Here is a 16,304-nt window from a genome sequence, read left to right as displayed (position 1 = left end):
GGCAAACCCTAGACGTCGGGTGTAGTATAGTTGTGAATGCGAAATAGTATGCAGCATGCTCTCACGGAATCGCACACTTACAGGCTGCGGAACCTGCCGCCATCGTCATGTAAAGCGTGACGAAGCGAGCCCTGTTTGCGAGAACTGCCAACAACAAGGCCTGGCATGTCTCGGCTATGAGCGTCAGCTAGTCTGGGCGAGTCATGATGGAGACCGAGTTTTTCGCCGGCCCCTATTTTCCAGTAGATCACCTTTCTGGCCCATACAACGGAAAACGCTTGCTTGCTAACTAGCGTGGCAGAGTCCAACCAACTGAGGATGACACAACTGATGACAGAAAGTCTTGGAAAGCAGTCCGCAAGTGCTGCCTTGTCACAACTGGAAAATGAATACGATAGCGACGTACGCTTGGAAGGCGATTTATTTCGAGGCCCTTTCGGTATTCTGGTGTTGTCGACCAACGAGTTTGCAGATAATAACCAAGCTGAGCCGCAATCCGACCAATTGGATCGCAACCCGTTGGAATGGGATGACCTCTGGCCTGCTATTACAGATGATACTGCCATATTTGATGGGCTACATAATGTGCCCAGTGGCTCATGTGATGTCATTATACCGGAGCCCTTTCTGGATATTGATACTTTGACGAGTGGTGCTCAGTCTCTCCTTCGTCCGTTAATAGACCCGCATTCTGACGAGGTCACACACCAGTCCCCCTCTTCGTCTCTAACACCAGTCTTTCCATCCTTTGACGTTTCTTCAGGACGCCCAATCATACCTCCTGAGACTGCTGACCTGATGCGTTACTTCAAAGAGAATGTAATTTCGCTCTCATTTCCTTTGAGGAACTGCCGGTATTGTCCCTGGCAGCCAGTGCAATGAGCGCATTTGCGGACCTCAGTATTTACCATACTACAAGCCACACTAGGCTGTCGCTGTTCTATTCGCTTCTTGCTGCCAGCTGCCTCCATAAGTATACACGCGATCATTCTGCTGGTGACCTGCACATATCAGCAAAGCGTTTCAAAGAAACCGCCAAGCAACATCTCGAAATGGCCCTGAACCAGGAGGTTGTAGGATCTAAGCAGACTAAGTACAAGGAGATACTGATGGCTGTTCTAAGCATGGTCACTCATGAACCTTATATCGCTGGTTATTCGCCTGGCTAACGAGCAAGAGCTACTTCATCGCGGCGGCCCGACCGTGGACGCGCGTACCACAAGAGAATTAAAGCGGCGCGCGAGCATGCTCGAGCAGTATATTCTCTCATGGAAGCAGACTCCTGAATTGAAACCAATCAATCCAACAGCAGTGAAGAACGGTCAGGATACTGCCATTAGCCAGAAACTTACAGCAAATCATTTCATGATTCAGGCCATGCATCAAGCCATTATCTTGTTCTATTACCGTCGCGTCCCCAACATCAGCGCTGTAATCCTCCAAGATACTGTCCGCAACTGTCTGGAGTGTCTACAACGCTACGACAAAACCCGCATCGAGGACAGTGAGACTGCGCCGCCCGATACGCCTGATACAGCAATCCTCTGGCCTGGTTTCGTTGCAGCCTACGAGGCATTAGACCCCGAATTGCAGAGCGGCCTGCTAGATTGGCTTATCATGACAGGCCATCGGACCTCATTGGGCCCGTTTTCTGCAGCTGCAGGGACTGCGCAGTGCGTCTGGAAGACACGGTCAGAGACTAAGGATTACACGTTGAGTTGGTTTGATGTTATGAAGAATGAACGATGTCCAATTATTGCGACGTGACGCTTTAACTTTGAAATTACAGACCAATTATCTGAAAATACATTACGGAGAATAGAAGAAACTCTAGATCTTAGCATGAGATCTAAGCCGCAAGGCTTCGTCCATAACAGCTCTGGGGATCACCTCTTCAATGCTGGGACCAGCCGGCTTCCAGCCTAGCAACTCACGTGCCCGAGATGCCGTATACTGGGCGTTAGACCCTCAGAGAACGGCACCGTGTGCGGTCAATATGTCTGCAGTCTCGGCGTCGATTTCCTGAACATATGTGCTTCTCGTGAAGCCGTTTTGGAAAGCAAATGCGGCTACTCTTCTCGAAATCTCCCCGAATGGCTGCAATAAGACATCAGAAAACGTGACAAAAAGAAGGGAAAACTGAAACACGAACCATCTTTCCGTTTTCCGCAAAGTAAATGCCATTCTCATTCCACAACAAAGGATTCCTTCCTTGACGGTCCTCCGATTCCTGAACCAACCTCACAACCAAGTTCGACAAATCCGCAATGTGAACATTACTCCAACAGCTCAGACCCTTCCCGACCTGAACTCCATGTCCAAGTCGAAGAGTCTCCTTCGCCAGATCAGGTAGCTGGATGCTGCGCTGATTGACTGGACCGCGGCCCAGGCCATAGATCAATGGCCCGTAAATAATCGCTGTTCGGACATTAGGCTGTTCTGAGGAGAAATTTAGGAGCATCTGATCGACGGCGCGCTTGGGTGATGAAGAGATGATCTTTCGGATTTCGCTAATGCCTTGCAGGTCGTTGTGGTTTTGGGCCCGTGCTTGGCCATAGGAACTTGTTGCAACTTCCGCGCCAGAGAGGAGGCTCGCGCCCGAGATTTGGATCCAAACTGCGATGGAAAGCGTTTAGGGTGGCGTTCATAAGGTTCTTCAGAGAAAATAAGGAGATCTATAGATACCTGGACTTTGGCGCTGCGTCTCTGTCAAGCCCTGCGCAATGGCAGTAGCACTGGGGAAATGGTTCGAGCTCGCTAGGTCTTTCGGGCAACAGTTGGCGGTTAGATAAAATATATCCAGTATTCAGGGGAATGGGTAGATTCTTTCTGCTTATACATACGAAGCACAACATCAGCCTTCGAAGCCTCGCTCGCAATCTGCGCCGCGGAATTAAGATCTCCAATGACTGGGATCACAGATGGAAATTTGCTCGTGATAAGGGATGCCTTCTTCTTGCTGCGGACGAGGGCCGTGATCTTGCACGAGGAAAGTGCCTGTGTGAGGGCATACAGGACGTCGCCGCCAATGTAGCCTGTTGCTCCTGTTCTATAGATGGGTTAGTCACGGGTCATCAAAATTGTGGTGTGGATTGGATATACATAAATATGCGGGACATTTTGTGTCCAATGGTGAGGTGCAAATGGAATGGTGAGTGAGGTAGCAATACAAAGGAGTAGTATAACTTCTACATAAATATACTGGTGGGGTGTAGTACAGTACCATTTCGGGAAACCCTGCCTAATGGGTGCGAGATCCACATGTGGCTTATCAAACCGGCAGCTTATCGCGATGAAGGGAAGGTGGGCCACATTGCTCCTTTGGTTCGGAAGTACCGTACACCCAGGACCCGAAATCTCAAAATCTGCTCAAATGCAGTTGAAATGCTAAAACCGAGACTTGCAAAGATCTAACCGAAAGGCGAATATGGCAACTTATGACGACATGAGGAATGTAGAGAACTGTTTTATCCAGAGTAAATACTGTTAGGTATCTTATAACGATAGCCGTGACAGTGACGCCTGTATATATAAATCCCTGAACAACTAGAGCATCCAATAACAATTATTATTGAATATTCATCGACCAATTTGCGTTTGCTCTCAGCCACAATGTCTATCACCAAATCTCCTACCCGCCAGCACTACGACGTAGTCATCGTCGGTGGTGCTACCAGTGGCTCTTCTATTGCATGGCATCTAGCTGCAACTCCAGACTTCAAGGGCTCAGTGCTCGTTGTCGAACGAGACCCTTCCCTAGAGTATTCCGCTACCAAAGCCAGCAACAACTGCATGCGTCAACAATTTGCAACCGCCATCAATGTCCAGATTGCGCAATATGCAGCCGATTTCGTTAAGCGCTTTGGCACCGAATTTCCTCCAGACCCCCGCGACGTACCCTTTACCCCTTCAATCCGCAACTTTGGATACCTATATTTATCCAATTCATCCAAGTTTACCGAAGTGCTGCAGAAAAACCAGGAGCTGCAGGCTAGCTTGGGAGCCGGGACATGAATTATTTCAAGGGCTGATGTCCAGCAAAAGTACCCATTCTTGTACACCGACGACCTTGACAGTGCGAGTCTGAATGTTGTCGATGAAGGTGCATTTAATGCCTGGGGTATGGTGCAGTGGCTGCGTAGCACTGCCCAGGCAAACGGCGTGGAGTACATCGCGAACGAAGTCATCGGTGCAGAATTAGAGGAAGTGGGTGATAGGGTGCGAAGCATCGAACTACGCGCCGGAGAGCAGATCGTCGTCGGCACCCTGGTTAATGCTGCAGGAACTCGAGCTGCTACAGTCTCTAATATGGCAGGTATTGCCGATTTGCCAATTGAGGCTAGACGACGCTACACCTACATCTTCTCTGTCGATGAGAGCCTGACCCAGGATCTCCCTCTAACTATCGATCCGTCGGGTGTTCATCTCCGCTCCTACGGCGCAAAAGACTACCTCGTTGGTTGCCCCCCGATCGAGCCAGACACTGCCGTGGATGTAGACGATTTCAGCTTTGCAGAGAATGTATGGGAGGAGAAAATACTTCCAGTTATCACGCGCAGGGTTCCTCAATTTGCCAGCGCACGCGTGACGGATTCTTGGGTGGGTCATTATGAGTTTAATACCTTCGACCATAATGCTATAGTTGGGCCACACAGCAAGGTCGGCAATTTCCTTTTCTGTGTGGGATTTTGGGGCCATGGGAGCCAACAGGCTCCGGCTTGTGGCCGTGGTGTTGCTGAGTTAATTGTTTACGGGCGCTTCCAGACTCTTGACCTCAGTGTGCTTTCGTATGAGCGGATTATTGAAAATCGGCCTCTGACGGAGCGAGCAGTTATATAGAGCAGTAGCCTTCTACTTACTATTTTTCTATATGTTCCTACCTCAACTCTGACACTGGATCCGGAAATCTCTCAATAAATGAAATCTCGAAACTAGATATGAGTGTGCAGACGTTGACCGGAGATTACGGAGGTCATGACTTATTACGGTCAAAAAGTGGTCTCTGTTTCTGATAATCTGTGAAATTGGCAATATCTAAATTCATGAATCGACTGAACTAAATACGGAAATAGGAGCTGTCTAATATTAATGCCTCAGTCGCTGTGTTTCCGGAATCCGGAAGGATCGCTGCATCTTGAGGGATCTGGGGTAGTTACCGGGGCTCCGGTCGACAGTAGTACTACGTAGGTTTCATTCACCAACGCGGCAAGGGCATTGGAGGGTCATTGAGAAGCAAATCTTTTATGACTCCAGGCATCACTATCTGAGGCCGAGAAGTAATGGAAGGTGGGTCCTTTTCCACCCTTGGCGAAGCGAGATAAGGAGCACCGTCAGCAACCCACATACTCGAGGAAAGATCAGGATATCGGAAGGGTAAACTGTGATTAGGCGAGGCGGGAGAGGAAGCTATTATTGGAGATGGGTGGATTGGAGGTACAATAGCTGTACTATCCAAAGACTGGGGAAGCCTAGCGCCCATACTAGTTGGTTTGGTTTGTTCTTCGTTTGACCCAGAAATGGTGGACAAAAACGGCATCAAGGATGGCCTTCTTTTCCAAGATTTGGTGGCGCGCCGAGGTTTAAGTACAGCACCGTGCTGTATGAGGTAATCCCTAATTTCTCCAGGGCCTTTTCCAATAGTTGCAAGTGGTGTCGCCCCAGAGTCAGAAAGCGTGTTCACATCCGCACCCGCTTCAACAAGAGCCTTCATGACCTCGATCGATCTTGCCCAATACTAAATTATTCAGGCCACCTCTTAGTATCTTCGTGCAATAAGGTGGACACGGTCTCGGATGCTGAAACTTACTAGCGGAGCCCACAAGAAAGGTGTTTGAATGGATGGGTTCATCCCCCATCGAAGCAGACGACGGACGGCATCGATATGACCGCCAGCGGCAGAGATGTAAATACCATTGACGGAGTTGACCGTGGTATTCACATCGGCGCCAGCATTGATCAGCATCTGAGACACCGTGTCATGCTCTTCCGATGTACGAATCTGAGTCCACACCGTTTGCCCGTCGCGGCGTCTGTTATTGACATTTGCTCCTCGGGCGATGAGAGACAAAACCATCGCTGGGTGATTATGAAGCACAGCTATCCCAAGGCATGTCTGTCCCCTGAAATCACGAGAATCAACATTGAGCGGATTGTCGAACAGGGCTGCTGCCACATTGACGCAGCCTTTTGCCGATGCGATGAACCTCGCAGTACGGACGGTATCAACATAGATATCCTGCGGTAGATTCCGTAGCTGTAGCTGAACTCGTTCAAAGTCATCCTTGTATGAGGAGTGCAAGATGTCAAATTCTAGAACTGGTAGAAGACGAGTTATATGACGGGGATGTGATTGGAGATCCCAAGTATCCGTAATGATCCGCTCAGCAACCGAAGTATATAGTTCAGCCAGATTTCTCCGGGAAGTAGAAACATTCATTTGGCCCCATAGAGAGAGGAAAGACCCACAGTCTTGCATGACTTCAGCAAGCAATTTAATTTCGGTCAGCTCTTCTTTGTCTGTTATGTCACTTCCAAGTGATGCAGGTTGGCTCGACGATGGGGGCTCGCTTGGTCTCGCCGAAGTGTCTTGGGGCTGGCTTGAGGTCGAACCAGCAGGCGTTACGATGCTGTAGCCTTGAGGTGTTGCTGGACTCGCAGCTAGAGAATGTCACTATTTTCCGGATACCTATATCAGCTGGGTTTAGATGACTGACCTGCTGCGCGTGCTTGATCATAAGTCGACACCTGCCGCGGGATATTCTTCTGGATAGTTTTCTTATCGATCGCTTTTCCGTTCAACAGGATCTGGGTCTTCTTCTTGGGGTTCGCATGACTGCGCTTTTCAATGCGATGGTTAGCCCAGATGTAGAAGTCGTGATTGTTGTTTTTACGTAGTTGCCATTTCTTGAAATAGCGTTTGTAGGTGTCCTTGCTATCCAACCGATCAATGTCAGGGGGTACAGCGGTAATGGAATGGGTCTGAGATAGAAGACATACCTCGCACGAATGCCAAAATTCTTCTCCATGGAGGCCATCAGCTCGTCGAGAGTCAGGCATTCGTCGTCGTAGAGCCTTTGGATGGTGTCTTTGTGGTCGGACAGACTTATTTTCGGATTACAAGAGGGATAGAAGGCTGGGATTGAAATTCAGGTTTGGATAGAAAATCCAATGGTTAACGACTTGATCAGAGAATCGGAGCCTTCTAATATTCCCGCCTGCCCCTGGTCAAGCCCCCTTGTGGTGGACTGCTGGTCAGGAGCCGACAGCCTTACCTTGCTCGGGCTGTATACTTCACGCTATGCATCGAGGTAGGCCGCACTTCTGGTCTGCACCAATCGTGGTTCTTCCCCGGGCAAATGCTCACTCAGCCACCACATGCTGTGTCCTGCCAATTGGCTCAAGCCAGAAATGCGACTCCGTTTTCGACGGATCTTGGTCCAGGGCTGAAGGGATCTCCGGCTCTTCTGGGTTTGGGCTTGAGATCAATACAGGCTTTTCGCGGCTTCTGTACAGTCTGTAGAATCCTTCATGATAAAAGGCAGTCAGCCCCAATGCATCTGTTTTTTTCCCACCTTCAACATCGAAACTGACGTTTCCAACGAGAATGTCCTTATCAGCGGAAGCAATTATAGGCCTACTCGCTTTATTGGTCGCCTGCATTCCTTTGGTGTGTTGCATAATCCGACACTTCCGACACCAAAGACTGCCAAGTAAACATCTAACCCTCTCAACTCCCATCTTCATACAGCTAACTAACCCCCAGCTGTTGACTCCCTCTAGGCCAGAACCGTCATGAGAACCCCGAAACTCACCAAAGCAATCTTCCTCCCCTCCGTCCCAGTGAATCTTCTCCTCCGGCTCAATCGGTAACCGGTCGATCATTTTATCGGCAATCAAACCGTACCTCTCAGCCGAATCTTGTAGAGCTTCTGCACACTTTTTTCTCCCAGAACCGCACCCCCAATCACGATCTAGAATCCGGGATCCTGTTATACGCCCGCGTAAGATTCCTTAACACAAACGCTTGTTGAGTATTCGACTGACCGGGTTTCCGAATGGCCCCAGACCTTCTACTCAGATCGGTTTGAATATATGGAGCCGTTGATGGGGACTAGTACCGCGACTGGCGGTGCCGAACATACAGGCCAGCACGAGCAAGTCCAAAGTGCCTGGGAGAACGGACGCCAAACTCTTAACGTACCACAGTGATCATTACAACTATCGCACCCCTCATCAGCGGATACTCCGAGCTCCACTGTGGCCCTTCTTCCTACCACTGGTCAACAATGGGTCAATTGTCAAGCCTGACACATCTTTCTTGTCTAAACCTTTTACGAAGCTGTGGTGGCATATACTATTATCGGCGATGTGTATATATGTACTTGGCAGGGACAGTAATCCTAATATAGTTTAGAACAGTTTCTCCAATACCAGCAGTCCAGATTCAGTCTGAGTCTCATAATTCAAATCGCGTACTCCTTTTTGGCTATGGTATCGGAACAATGAAGTCGATTGTGACTCTGATGCAAATCCTGGTCTTCTCGCCGTCAAGACTACCACGACTGGAGATTCATAGAAATAGGACCTTGGGGGCCTTGGGGAACAGGGTGCCCTGGGGGATAGTTTGCCCATCAACACAGGGATATTTTAGAAGGCGTTAACCTCTTCGCTGTTAGCATAGAGTTAAGAGTCGCCGCGTTGATTAGGGCAAAAATCTCCACCGCATCGCTTCAAATTCGGGCTTCAGGGTCCTGACCCCGTAAGAACTACTTCTGTCACAGCGAATGATGTTCTTCCAAGGACTACAATGCTTAAGGCACTACTAGATTCAATGAATCACAAAAAAAATGAGGATCAAAAACATACAACAGAAGGGATTCGCTGGTGGTCACCCACCCAACTACTAACCTCCCGGCGTGTAGCTTAAGTACGGCTGAGCGGACGGGAAGCCCTGTTTTCCACACCCTGTGGTCGTATGTACCAGTTATCTCTATGACTAGAATCATATAGTGAATATTATTGGAGTCCATGTCGGGCTCCAGGGTCAATGTCGTGTTCGAGCTGACTTAATTGGCTGAGCAGGGGCGTTTACAGTAAAGAATTCGCAGCCGTAGCGATGGCTTGCGGGTTTGGTATTTTGAAACAGTTGGTTAGCGCTTACATATTACCTACTTAGAGGTTCACTTGAGTTGAACGAACTCTAAAGCGTATTTGAATTAAAGTCTGTACTAAAGAGATCAGGTAAGTAAGGAGTAACCTGATACGTTTCACTGAGGTATCTTAAATCCTCCAGGAACCATATTTTGGAAGATTCCCGCCGGATCAACCTCGCGGCTGATGCGTTGCAACCGCTTAATGCTTTCAGAGCCATAACTAGCGATCGGATCCTGCCATTTCGCTGCATAATTCAGATAGATAAAAGGGTGATGTGCATTCAATGCACGCGCATCGGCTTCAATGCCTGAAAAGAGCGCTTTGGCGGCTTGCTCCACCCGGGTATCATCAGCCGCGTTATCCCAAGTGGCGCTCAGTAAGGTCACCACCAGTGATCGCTCGTGGCGTTCGGATGATGACAGCCCCATAACATTATGACCGGGGGGTGCCCGTGCATAGATTGCCGGAGGTAGTGGCTCAAGAGAGATCGACCACACAATGCCTGGCACGTCCTGTACGGCTTCCAGACTGGAGTTCCACCGGAGGTAGGTTGCATTCAACATAGAAAGGGTCACGCCATGCGTCGCGACTACACTTAGCTGTCTGTAATTGTCGTCAACACTAAAAGATTAGATAAAGAAAGATATTCTTACCGTTTCCCGCTCTGTGAAAACGACCCTTGCTCAATAGCCACCTCATGCATGGCTGCCACACGCACGGTGCTGAACAACTGTGGGATGTCGAAAAGCGCTTTGTACACAATTGGGGGTGGTGTTACTCCATCATCCTCTAGTTCCTCGAGCTCCCCCGTATACACGACACTATTCACTATGGCAGCCCCCTGGCCTCCGGCGAACCCAAAACTGGTAATCAACGAAGCATACTCATCATAGCTGCTCGCGCCGGCCTTTGGATCAGCCAGCTCGGCGAAGGCACGTAATTGGGCGTCAATAGTCCCAGTGCTGTGGTAGATGGACCCGTCGTAAATAAGACCTTGTGGGAAAGTCCGCAAATCGAAGCCTGTGAGAACCCCAAAGTTAGCGCCGCCCCCGCGTAGCGCTGCCAGCCAATCCGGATGTTGGTCCTCATCCAAATATACAATTGTGCCGTTAGCCAAGATCACCTCTGCGCCGACCAAGCTGTCACACGTCCACCCGTAGCGCGGTGAGAAGTAGGAGATGCCGCCCCCGAGGGTCAGCCCGTCAACCCCGACCTGTGCAGCGCGGCCTCCTGCCACCGAGAGACCCAACGGATCGAGCAGGGCATAGACCTCGCCCCATGTAGCGCCTGCTCCGACAAGGACTGTGTGTTGTGGCTCCTTGTCTTGCGCACCTTCATCCTCATCTTTCCGTGATGGAGCATCGTGTATCCGAATAGAGTTGAGAGCGGGCAGATCAATGGTGACGCAATTTTCGATGTTGGATGCGCCTCCAAAGGAATTGTGGCCGCCAGAACGAATGGCAAACTGGCAGCCCGCTTTCTGATAATCAGGTACACCAGACGAGATTGCTAATATGCTGGTGATGACAATGGATACCTCATCGGCTGAGTCTGGAAACACCACGCACGAGGGCTGAAGCTCGCTATTCTGCTGGGTAAAGTACGATCCCTGCGACGCTTCATAAGCAGCAGTTTCGGGAAAGGAAACTTTGTCCTGTCCTAACATTGTAGCCAGGGAAAGGCACTGTGCACACAGCGGGGTTAGTATTTCTTACTCTGCAGAGGCTATGATCGCACGTACTCAAGCACCCGGGGAATCGCAAGCCGTAGTAACATTGCTGCCAACGAGCGGGACCTGCTCCATAATTAGGGACAAATGCAAACAGAAAGACGCTGTGGATTGATCGGTAGTCGAGAATAAAAGATGGAAGGGAATACACTATGGAAGGAGTCGCTGCAGGACTTTAATAGGCGGGGTGAGTGTCGTACGCGGTGGTCATGAGGCTAGAGACTTAGCGGCATTCACCCCTGCCACTTGTAGACAAGGATTATTTTTCCCAGAGGTAACTGGAGATTCCCGCTCTTCCAGCCTTGCCATGGCAATCTTTCTCATTGACCCGGATCAGGTTCTGTCCGGACAGCATAATAAGTGCGGTTGTATTTATTACCACCAGGCTTTCCTAGTTGTTCATACCTGAGTTGGATAGTGCTGATATGTAGAGTGGGTAATACAGAGGGGTCTACCTGGAGATAATAGAGACTATAGTGTATACCAGCTCGTTAGTCTAATCATGTTTGCGTTGAATGAATCATCAAATCATATCCTCCCTGGAGAACACATCGTTTGTGTGGCTTATTATGACAGACGCACACACACACACACACACACACATACTGCTTGGAAATCCAAGGGAGAACTGTAGAGTCTCAATGACAGGATTACGACATGAAACTTCGGCCGGAGTTGCCAATGATAACTTTAGCCTCATGGTAGACAGGGTCAGCATTGTGGTTAGAATCGCTCGGTCTTTATCCGTGAATTTCTTGAGATGACAACGATGCCCCTTTAGTCAGAGTTATTCATTGTTCACGTAGCCCAAGTCGGACGAAGCAGACGAGAATTTATTCATTTGCGCCTAGCCAACATCACCACGTGGTAATACACCCTAAATCGGGGCTCCGGTCGGATTAGATTAGACGGACGGGACAAATTGCCGCCTCAGCAAAGTGAAATCGGTAGTTACATCAGACCGACCATCAAATAGTAACCGAAATGAGCGAGTCATTGTCAAGCCCGGTATCACTGTGAACTGGGAAATGAGTGTCACTCTCATCTCCCGTTTCTGTTTATGGCAGTGGGTCTGCCCCGCCGGTAGTGCCTTCTTTGATTGGTTGGGAAAAGCTTGTCTTTTGTTGGTGCCTGATCTCCCGCCTGATGTAGCCTTGCTGCCTGGATGCTGCTTTCCTTCTTTCTATCAGCTGCGATTTCACTTAGATTCAATCAACGCTTCGAGAACAGATATGAGTGGCATATTCGACGATCTCAAATATTTGTTGATAGCACAAATCACCTACTTGGACTACAATCATGGTCCTGGTACGAACATCGGGTGCATTTCAAGCATGATCATGGCTGAGTTGTACTGTTGTTTTCTTCCATGAACCACGAATCTCATATCAAAACTCCCGACTGAAGGCCACTGCTACGATATATGTGAATAGTTATTTTCCAACAGCCTCTGACACTTCCCATTTACATCTCGTTGTCACCTGTCCAAGGCGGTAGTGAACTGCCCGTCGTATGGCAAGGCGGACAGAACCCAGCCGCACCGCGCCCAACACGGCAAGAGGGGCGTCAGCAAACTGAGAGTCAGCCATAATAGCCCCCATGGAAGGATTGAAGCTGCTGCTTCGAATTGCATTCTGAAACAGACGAAACATGAAGCCCCCAAGCATAAGCAGTTTTAACAGCGGCCATATGCCAAGCAGATGCATACCAATCGTCCCCAGTCAGTACCTAGGTGAACTCCCGGCCCCAAACGGCAACCTATCCACGAATTAATCTCCCTTCGCCGCAAGCGGCCCCCACCAGGCCATCTATCTCAGGGAAATGAAACCCTCGTATTTATTGGCCCCCCACCAGGAATCTCCCGAACCAGACACTCGCCTTTTCTCAGTAACCCGTGCCCTGCGCGGTGGACACTCTTGCCCGCTGATCACCGGATACAGTGGTTCTTAGCTACCGCTGCGATGGAGACAGTAAATGTCTTGGACCAATCAGAGCAAAGTCATGTCAGACTGTCTTAGACTCTGGTTAGATCTACAGGGTCTGGGCTTTGCCTTGTGATGTGTGAATTGTACAATTTGCTTAGGAGGGAGGCAAGAGACTCGTCATTGTGCTTGAAGAATTTCTGTCAACATTCACACTCAGTCTGTAAGTCCTCAATAAAGGCACCGATAAACTACTGCAAGGAAGATTTCAGTAGTAACTGTGTAGGTTCTGTCTCCCATCAGGCAACCCAACCCAATTCAAACTTAGCTAAAAATAGACTCCACCCAATCCGGCCACGACTCTCAAAAGTCAAGACAAGACACCGCTCCAGACTAACTTATCTGACCTGACGCCCCCATTTCTCAATACAGACTGGCTGCTTAGATTGGCAGATCAGCAGCTTATCATTCTGCCCTCAATGTTGGTTGAATGTCTGATCGATACTACAACAGGGTACAGCCGCAACGTGACTGCTGCTGTGTTACATGCGGGTGTCACCGGCTGCCTGTCCTACCACTTATAACTACTTTGACATGCATTAGAAAGGTTGAATTTAGGGAATAGAAATCCTTTATTCCTTTCATGTTCACATTCCAATATCTAGCAAATACATCACAACTAGTGACTACCAAGACTTCCATCCGGACATGGTATTCATCAGCAGAAAAAGTAAAACTACACTATCCCCACTAGTCCGAGCCTGCTTTCCAGCCCCCAAACACAACCAACCTGAACAGCCAAAACGCCCATTATTCATTTACTTGAAAGAGAAAAAGCGTGCAACAGAGTTCTGAGCAACGCGGTGAACTCAGCAATCTCATCAACACTGGACCCTAAGTCAGAGCGGGAAGCCAATCGGCTGCCATCGCCCCATCTCAGCGGAGAGGGTCCGGAGGGTCCATCCGTGGCGTCTGTAGGTCCATCTGACTGGCCATGTTTAGTCGGGGACAGGGCTAATTCTCCTTTCTTAGGATGCAGCTGAACGCCTTTAAGACGGGCGTGGACCCTGCAGATTTCAGGTGTAACTCACCTAGTCATTCATTATTTCTTCATTCTTTCCATCAATACAGTACACTAGATTTCCGATATTGTTTTGTGCAGATTTCCTACTCGGTTTATTAACTATCTACATTCATTCATTCATTCATTCATTGGACGGCTATCCTGCGATGCATCAATAGACATTTACCACGATCACGACCAACCACTACCACAACCACAACTAAAATAAACAACATCATAATGTCCACCATGTTAACCCGACCTACGGCCATCCTCATCTTCTCCCTCGTCTTTCTAAACCTCTACCTCTTCCACCGACTCATCCGCCAACCCGTCGTACCAATCTCACCCGCCATCGTCCCAACCCCAAGCCCAGCGGCAGCAGAGATACAAGAAATACACCTACCACCACAGCAACCACCCCAAATAACCACCACCGAAGACCCAACAACCCTGTTCCCAACCACCACCCTCGCAACGATCACCACCCACACCACCACATCCACATCTACATCCACATCCACAACAACAACAACCCACCCTCCCAAAACCCACACCCACACCCACCCCCAACCAACCAGCCACTCCATCCCCCATAAACTGTGGCAAAAAACCGGCACAAAAGGCCTCACCACGCAAGCCGAATCCTGGATCTCAACCTGGACAACCCTAAACCCACACCTACGGCACGAAATCCTCACGGAAACATCCAGCCTCGCCTACGTGGAAACGAACTTCCGCCCCATCTGGCCCGAAATCGCCGACCTATACACCTCCCTCTCGGTGCCCATCCTCCGCGCCGACCTCCTGAGACTCCTAATCCTCTACATCGACGGCGGGATCTGGTCCGACCTGGACGTATCCTGCGAAGTGCCCATATCGCAATGGCCGATCCCGCCGACGGCGAACGTGGTCGTGGGGATCGAGTTCGACGGATGGCAGTTCGCGTCGTGGACGGTGATGTCTACACCCGGGAATGGACATATATATCATGCGATTGAGTATGTAGCGGGAAGGTTGGAGGGGCTTGCGAGGGAGAATAATGTGACTGTGGGCGAGCTGACGATGGATATGATTCCGGATGTGGTGGATGTGACGGGGCCGCAGGCTATTACTGTTGCTTTGTTGGAGACGATTAGTGAGGAGGTGGGTCGTGGGGTGGGTAAGGAGGAGATTGAGGGGATTGGGGAGGGCGGGGTGTTGTTGGGGGATGTGCTTGTGTTGCCGCAGGCGAGCTTTGCGGCGTTGCAGGGCGGGATGCCGCAGGGGCAGGGGGAGTATTTGGTTAGTCATCATTATGCGGGGAGTTGGAAGAATGAGGTGGGTGGGGAGGAGGGGGTTAAGGAGGATGATGGGGAGGAGGAGGTGGTGATTGTTGTGGAGGACGGAGATGAAGGTGCGGATGGGGAGGGTGATGGGGGGAAGGAGGAAGGGAGTGAGTGATTACGGTTGTTACTTAGGAGTTGGAATGATGTATATAGTATTGTACGCTTTTTGTATATAGTTAGGGTACGGTATTCTATGCTGTGCATGATGAGTATAATTGTCTTGGACTGTAGATGGGTTTTGTATTATCAATCATGATACTGATGCATGCTGTTCAGGACAGCTGGTAGGGCAATGTTCACGTCTCACACGTGGCACTCCTTACTGTCAACTATGCAAGTCATCTGTTTGTCAAATGACTGTGCAGTGCATTCTAGCACTATAATAGGGTCTAATATATCATAAATTGAGAAGGGTATCAACTCGGCAGCTCACTTGGCTGCCGTCGCTAACATCACATCCGGGGGTTTAATAGATAATGTATCAGTAATCACATCTTCGATAATAGGAATCCCATCCTGATACAGCAGTGAAGGCGGAGATATAGTATGTTCTACCATAATGTAGTTCATGGCTAGTCTCATAATATCGTCTGAAGATATACAGATAGCTCACACATGTGTCCAGATATTCTAGAACTCAAGAACGCTGAACTCTATATCAAACTAGAAATGCTCATCTCGGCAAATATAATAACTTCTATTACGACTCAGTCAAGTCTTCCCAGCTAGCCATTCAATATCCCATCCTTTCATATATACTAGGGGTGATATGCTTAACTCAGATGTAGATAGTCCGCGTGTTATGTCAAAGCGATTGCCTTATATATACATGTTATATAGTAATTCATACACCCAACCGAATCACCATATCTCCCTCCCACGAAATACATCCTCCCGCAGGCTACTAACAATCCATATCCCCTGACCACCAATGTCCGAAGTACATCGTCCGCGCCACGGCCCAGGCCCAATCATCAACGATATACATGGTAAAGATATTCCCGTATATGGACCTTTGTTGTATGCGGTTGAGTAGTCAGCAATTGGTACGGTGCTGGTCGTGACTTTACTGACTGTTTCAGTGGCTGACATTGCATCTTGCCTAGCGA

General features: G+C 49.3%; 7 protein-coding genes across 7 annotated transcripts; 4 read left to right on the top strand and 3 right to left on the bottom strand.

Moving 5' to 3' along the window:
• Nucleotides 1-55: 55 nt before the first annotated feature.
• Nucleotides 56-882, top strand: BO87DRAFT_423209 (Zn(II)2Cys6 transcription factor domain-containing protein; the record flags this gene model as incomplete). The annotated part of the gene is made up of 2 exons (XM_025627156.1): nt 56-242; nt 302-882. 2 exons carry the CDS (start codon nt 56-58, stop codon nt 880-882), a joined length of 768 nt encoding a protein of 255 aa, XP_025483069.1.
• A 252-nt stretch (nt 883-1,134) lies between these two features.
• Nucleotides 1,135-1,802, top strand: BO87DRAFT_384031 (uncharacterized protein; the record flags this gene model as incomplete). The annotated part of the gene is made up of 2 exons (XM_025624677.1): nt 1,135-1,673; nt 1,790-1,802. The coding sequence occupies 2 exons, from the start codon at nt 1,135-1,137 to the stop codon at nt 1,800-1,802; spliced, it is 552 nt and encodes a 183-aa protein (XP_025483068.1).
• A 28-nt stretch (nt 1,803-1,830) lies between these two features.
• On the bottom strand, nt 1,831-3,119 carry BO87DRAFT_394546 (NAD-dependent epimerase/dehydratase family protein; the record flags this gene model as incomplete). Its single annotated transcript, XM_025625126.1, has 6 exons — nt 1,831-1,929; nt 1,978-2,097; nt 2,153-2,616; nt 2,686-2,763; nt 2,844-3,049; nt 3,103-3,119. The coding sequence occupies 6 exons, from the start codon at nt 3,117-3,119 to the stop codon at nt 1,831-1,833; spliced, it is 984 nt and encodes a 327-aa protein (XP_025483067.1).
• Nucleotides 3,120-3,612: 493 nt separating this feature from the next.
• Nucleotides 3,613-4,839, top strand: BO87DRAFT_394543 (NAD(P)/FAD-dependent oxidoreductase; the record flags this gene model as incomplete). Its single annotated transcript, XM_025625125.1, has 2 exons — nt 3,613-3,963; nt 4,039-4,839. The coding sequence occupies 2 exons, from the start codon at nt 3,613-3,615 to the stop codon at nt 4,837-4,839; spliced, it is 1,152 nt and encodes a 383-aa protein (XP_025483066.1).
• A 1,156-nt stretch (nt 4,840-5,995) lies between these two features.
• On the bottom strand, nt 5,996-6,475 carry BO87DRAFT_264472 (uncharacterized protein; the record flags this gene model as incomplete). Its single annotated transcript, XM_025618883.1, has 2 exons — nt 5,996-6,183; nt 6,328-6,475. Coding segments are annotated over 2 exons (336 nt in total), but the record flags the coding sequence as incomplete, so codon positions are not given.
• Nucleotides 6,476-9,204: 2,729 nt separating this feature from the next.
• On the bottom strand, nt 9,205-11,017 carry BO87DRAFT_328662 (FAD-binding oxidoreductase). The gene is made up of 3 exons (XM_025620228.1): nt 10,895-11,017; nt 9,807-10,837; nt 9,205-9,756 (listed from the first exon to the last, which is right to left on the bottom strand). Exons 2-3 carry the CDS (start codon nt 10,817-10,819, stop codon nt 9,267-9,269), a joined length of 1,503 nt encoding a protein of 500 aa, XP_025483064.1. The 5' UTR covers nt 10,820-10,837; nt 10,895-11,017; the 3' UTR covers nt 9,205-9,266.
• A 3,090-nt stretch (nt 11,018-14,107) lies between these two features.
• Nucleotides 14,108-15,483, top strand: BO87DRAFT_384026 (glycosyltransferase family 32 protein; the record flags this gene model as incomplete). The annotated part of the gene is made up of 3 exons (XM_025624676.1): nt 14,108-15,302; nt 15,372-15,376; nt 15,472-15,483. The coding sequence occupies 3 exons, from the start codon at nt 14,108-14,110 to the stop codon at nt 15,481-15,483; spliced, it is 1,212 nt and encodes a 403-aa protein (XP_025483063.1).
• Nucleotides 15,484-16,304: the final 821 nt, after the last annotated feature.

The sequence above is a fragment of the Aspergillus neoniger genome, assembly GCF_003184625.1.
Source record: "Aspergillus neoniger CBS 115656 unplaced genomic scaffold BO87scaffold_6, whole genome shotgun sequence".
Lineage (NCBI taxonomy): Eukaryota > Fungi > Ascomycota > Eurotiomycetes > Eurotiales > Aspergillaceae > Aspergillus > Aspergillus neoniger.
The sequence above is the reverse complement of the archived record's forward strand: the minus strand, read 5'-3'. Positions and strand labels throughout refer to the sequence as shown.

Bases quoted from the DNA above. Each gene is read 5' to 3' on its own strand.
- BO87DRAFT_328662 (XM_025620228.1), bottom strand. From the start codon at position 10,819: ATGTTAGGACAGGACAAAGTTTCCTTTCCCGAAACTGCTGCTTATGAA. The intron at 9,757-9,806 runs GTAAGAATATCT...CGACAATTACAG, and splicing joins TTTTCACAGAGCGGGAAACG to ACAGCTAAGTGTAGTCGCGA.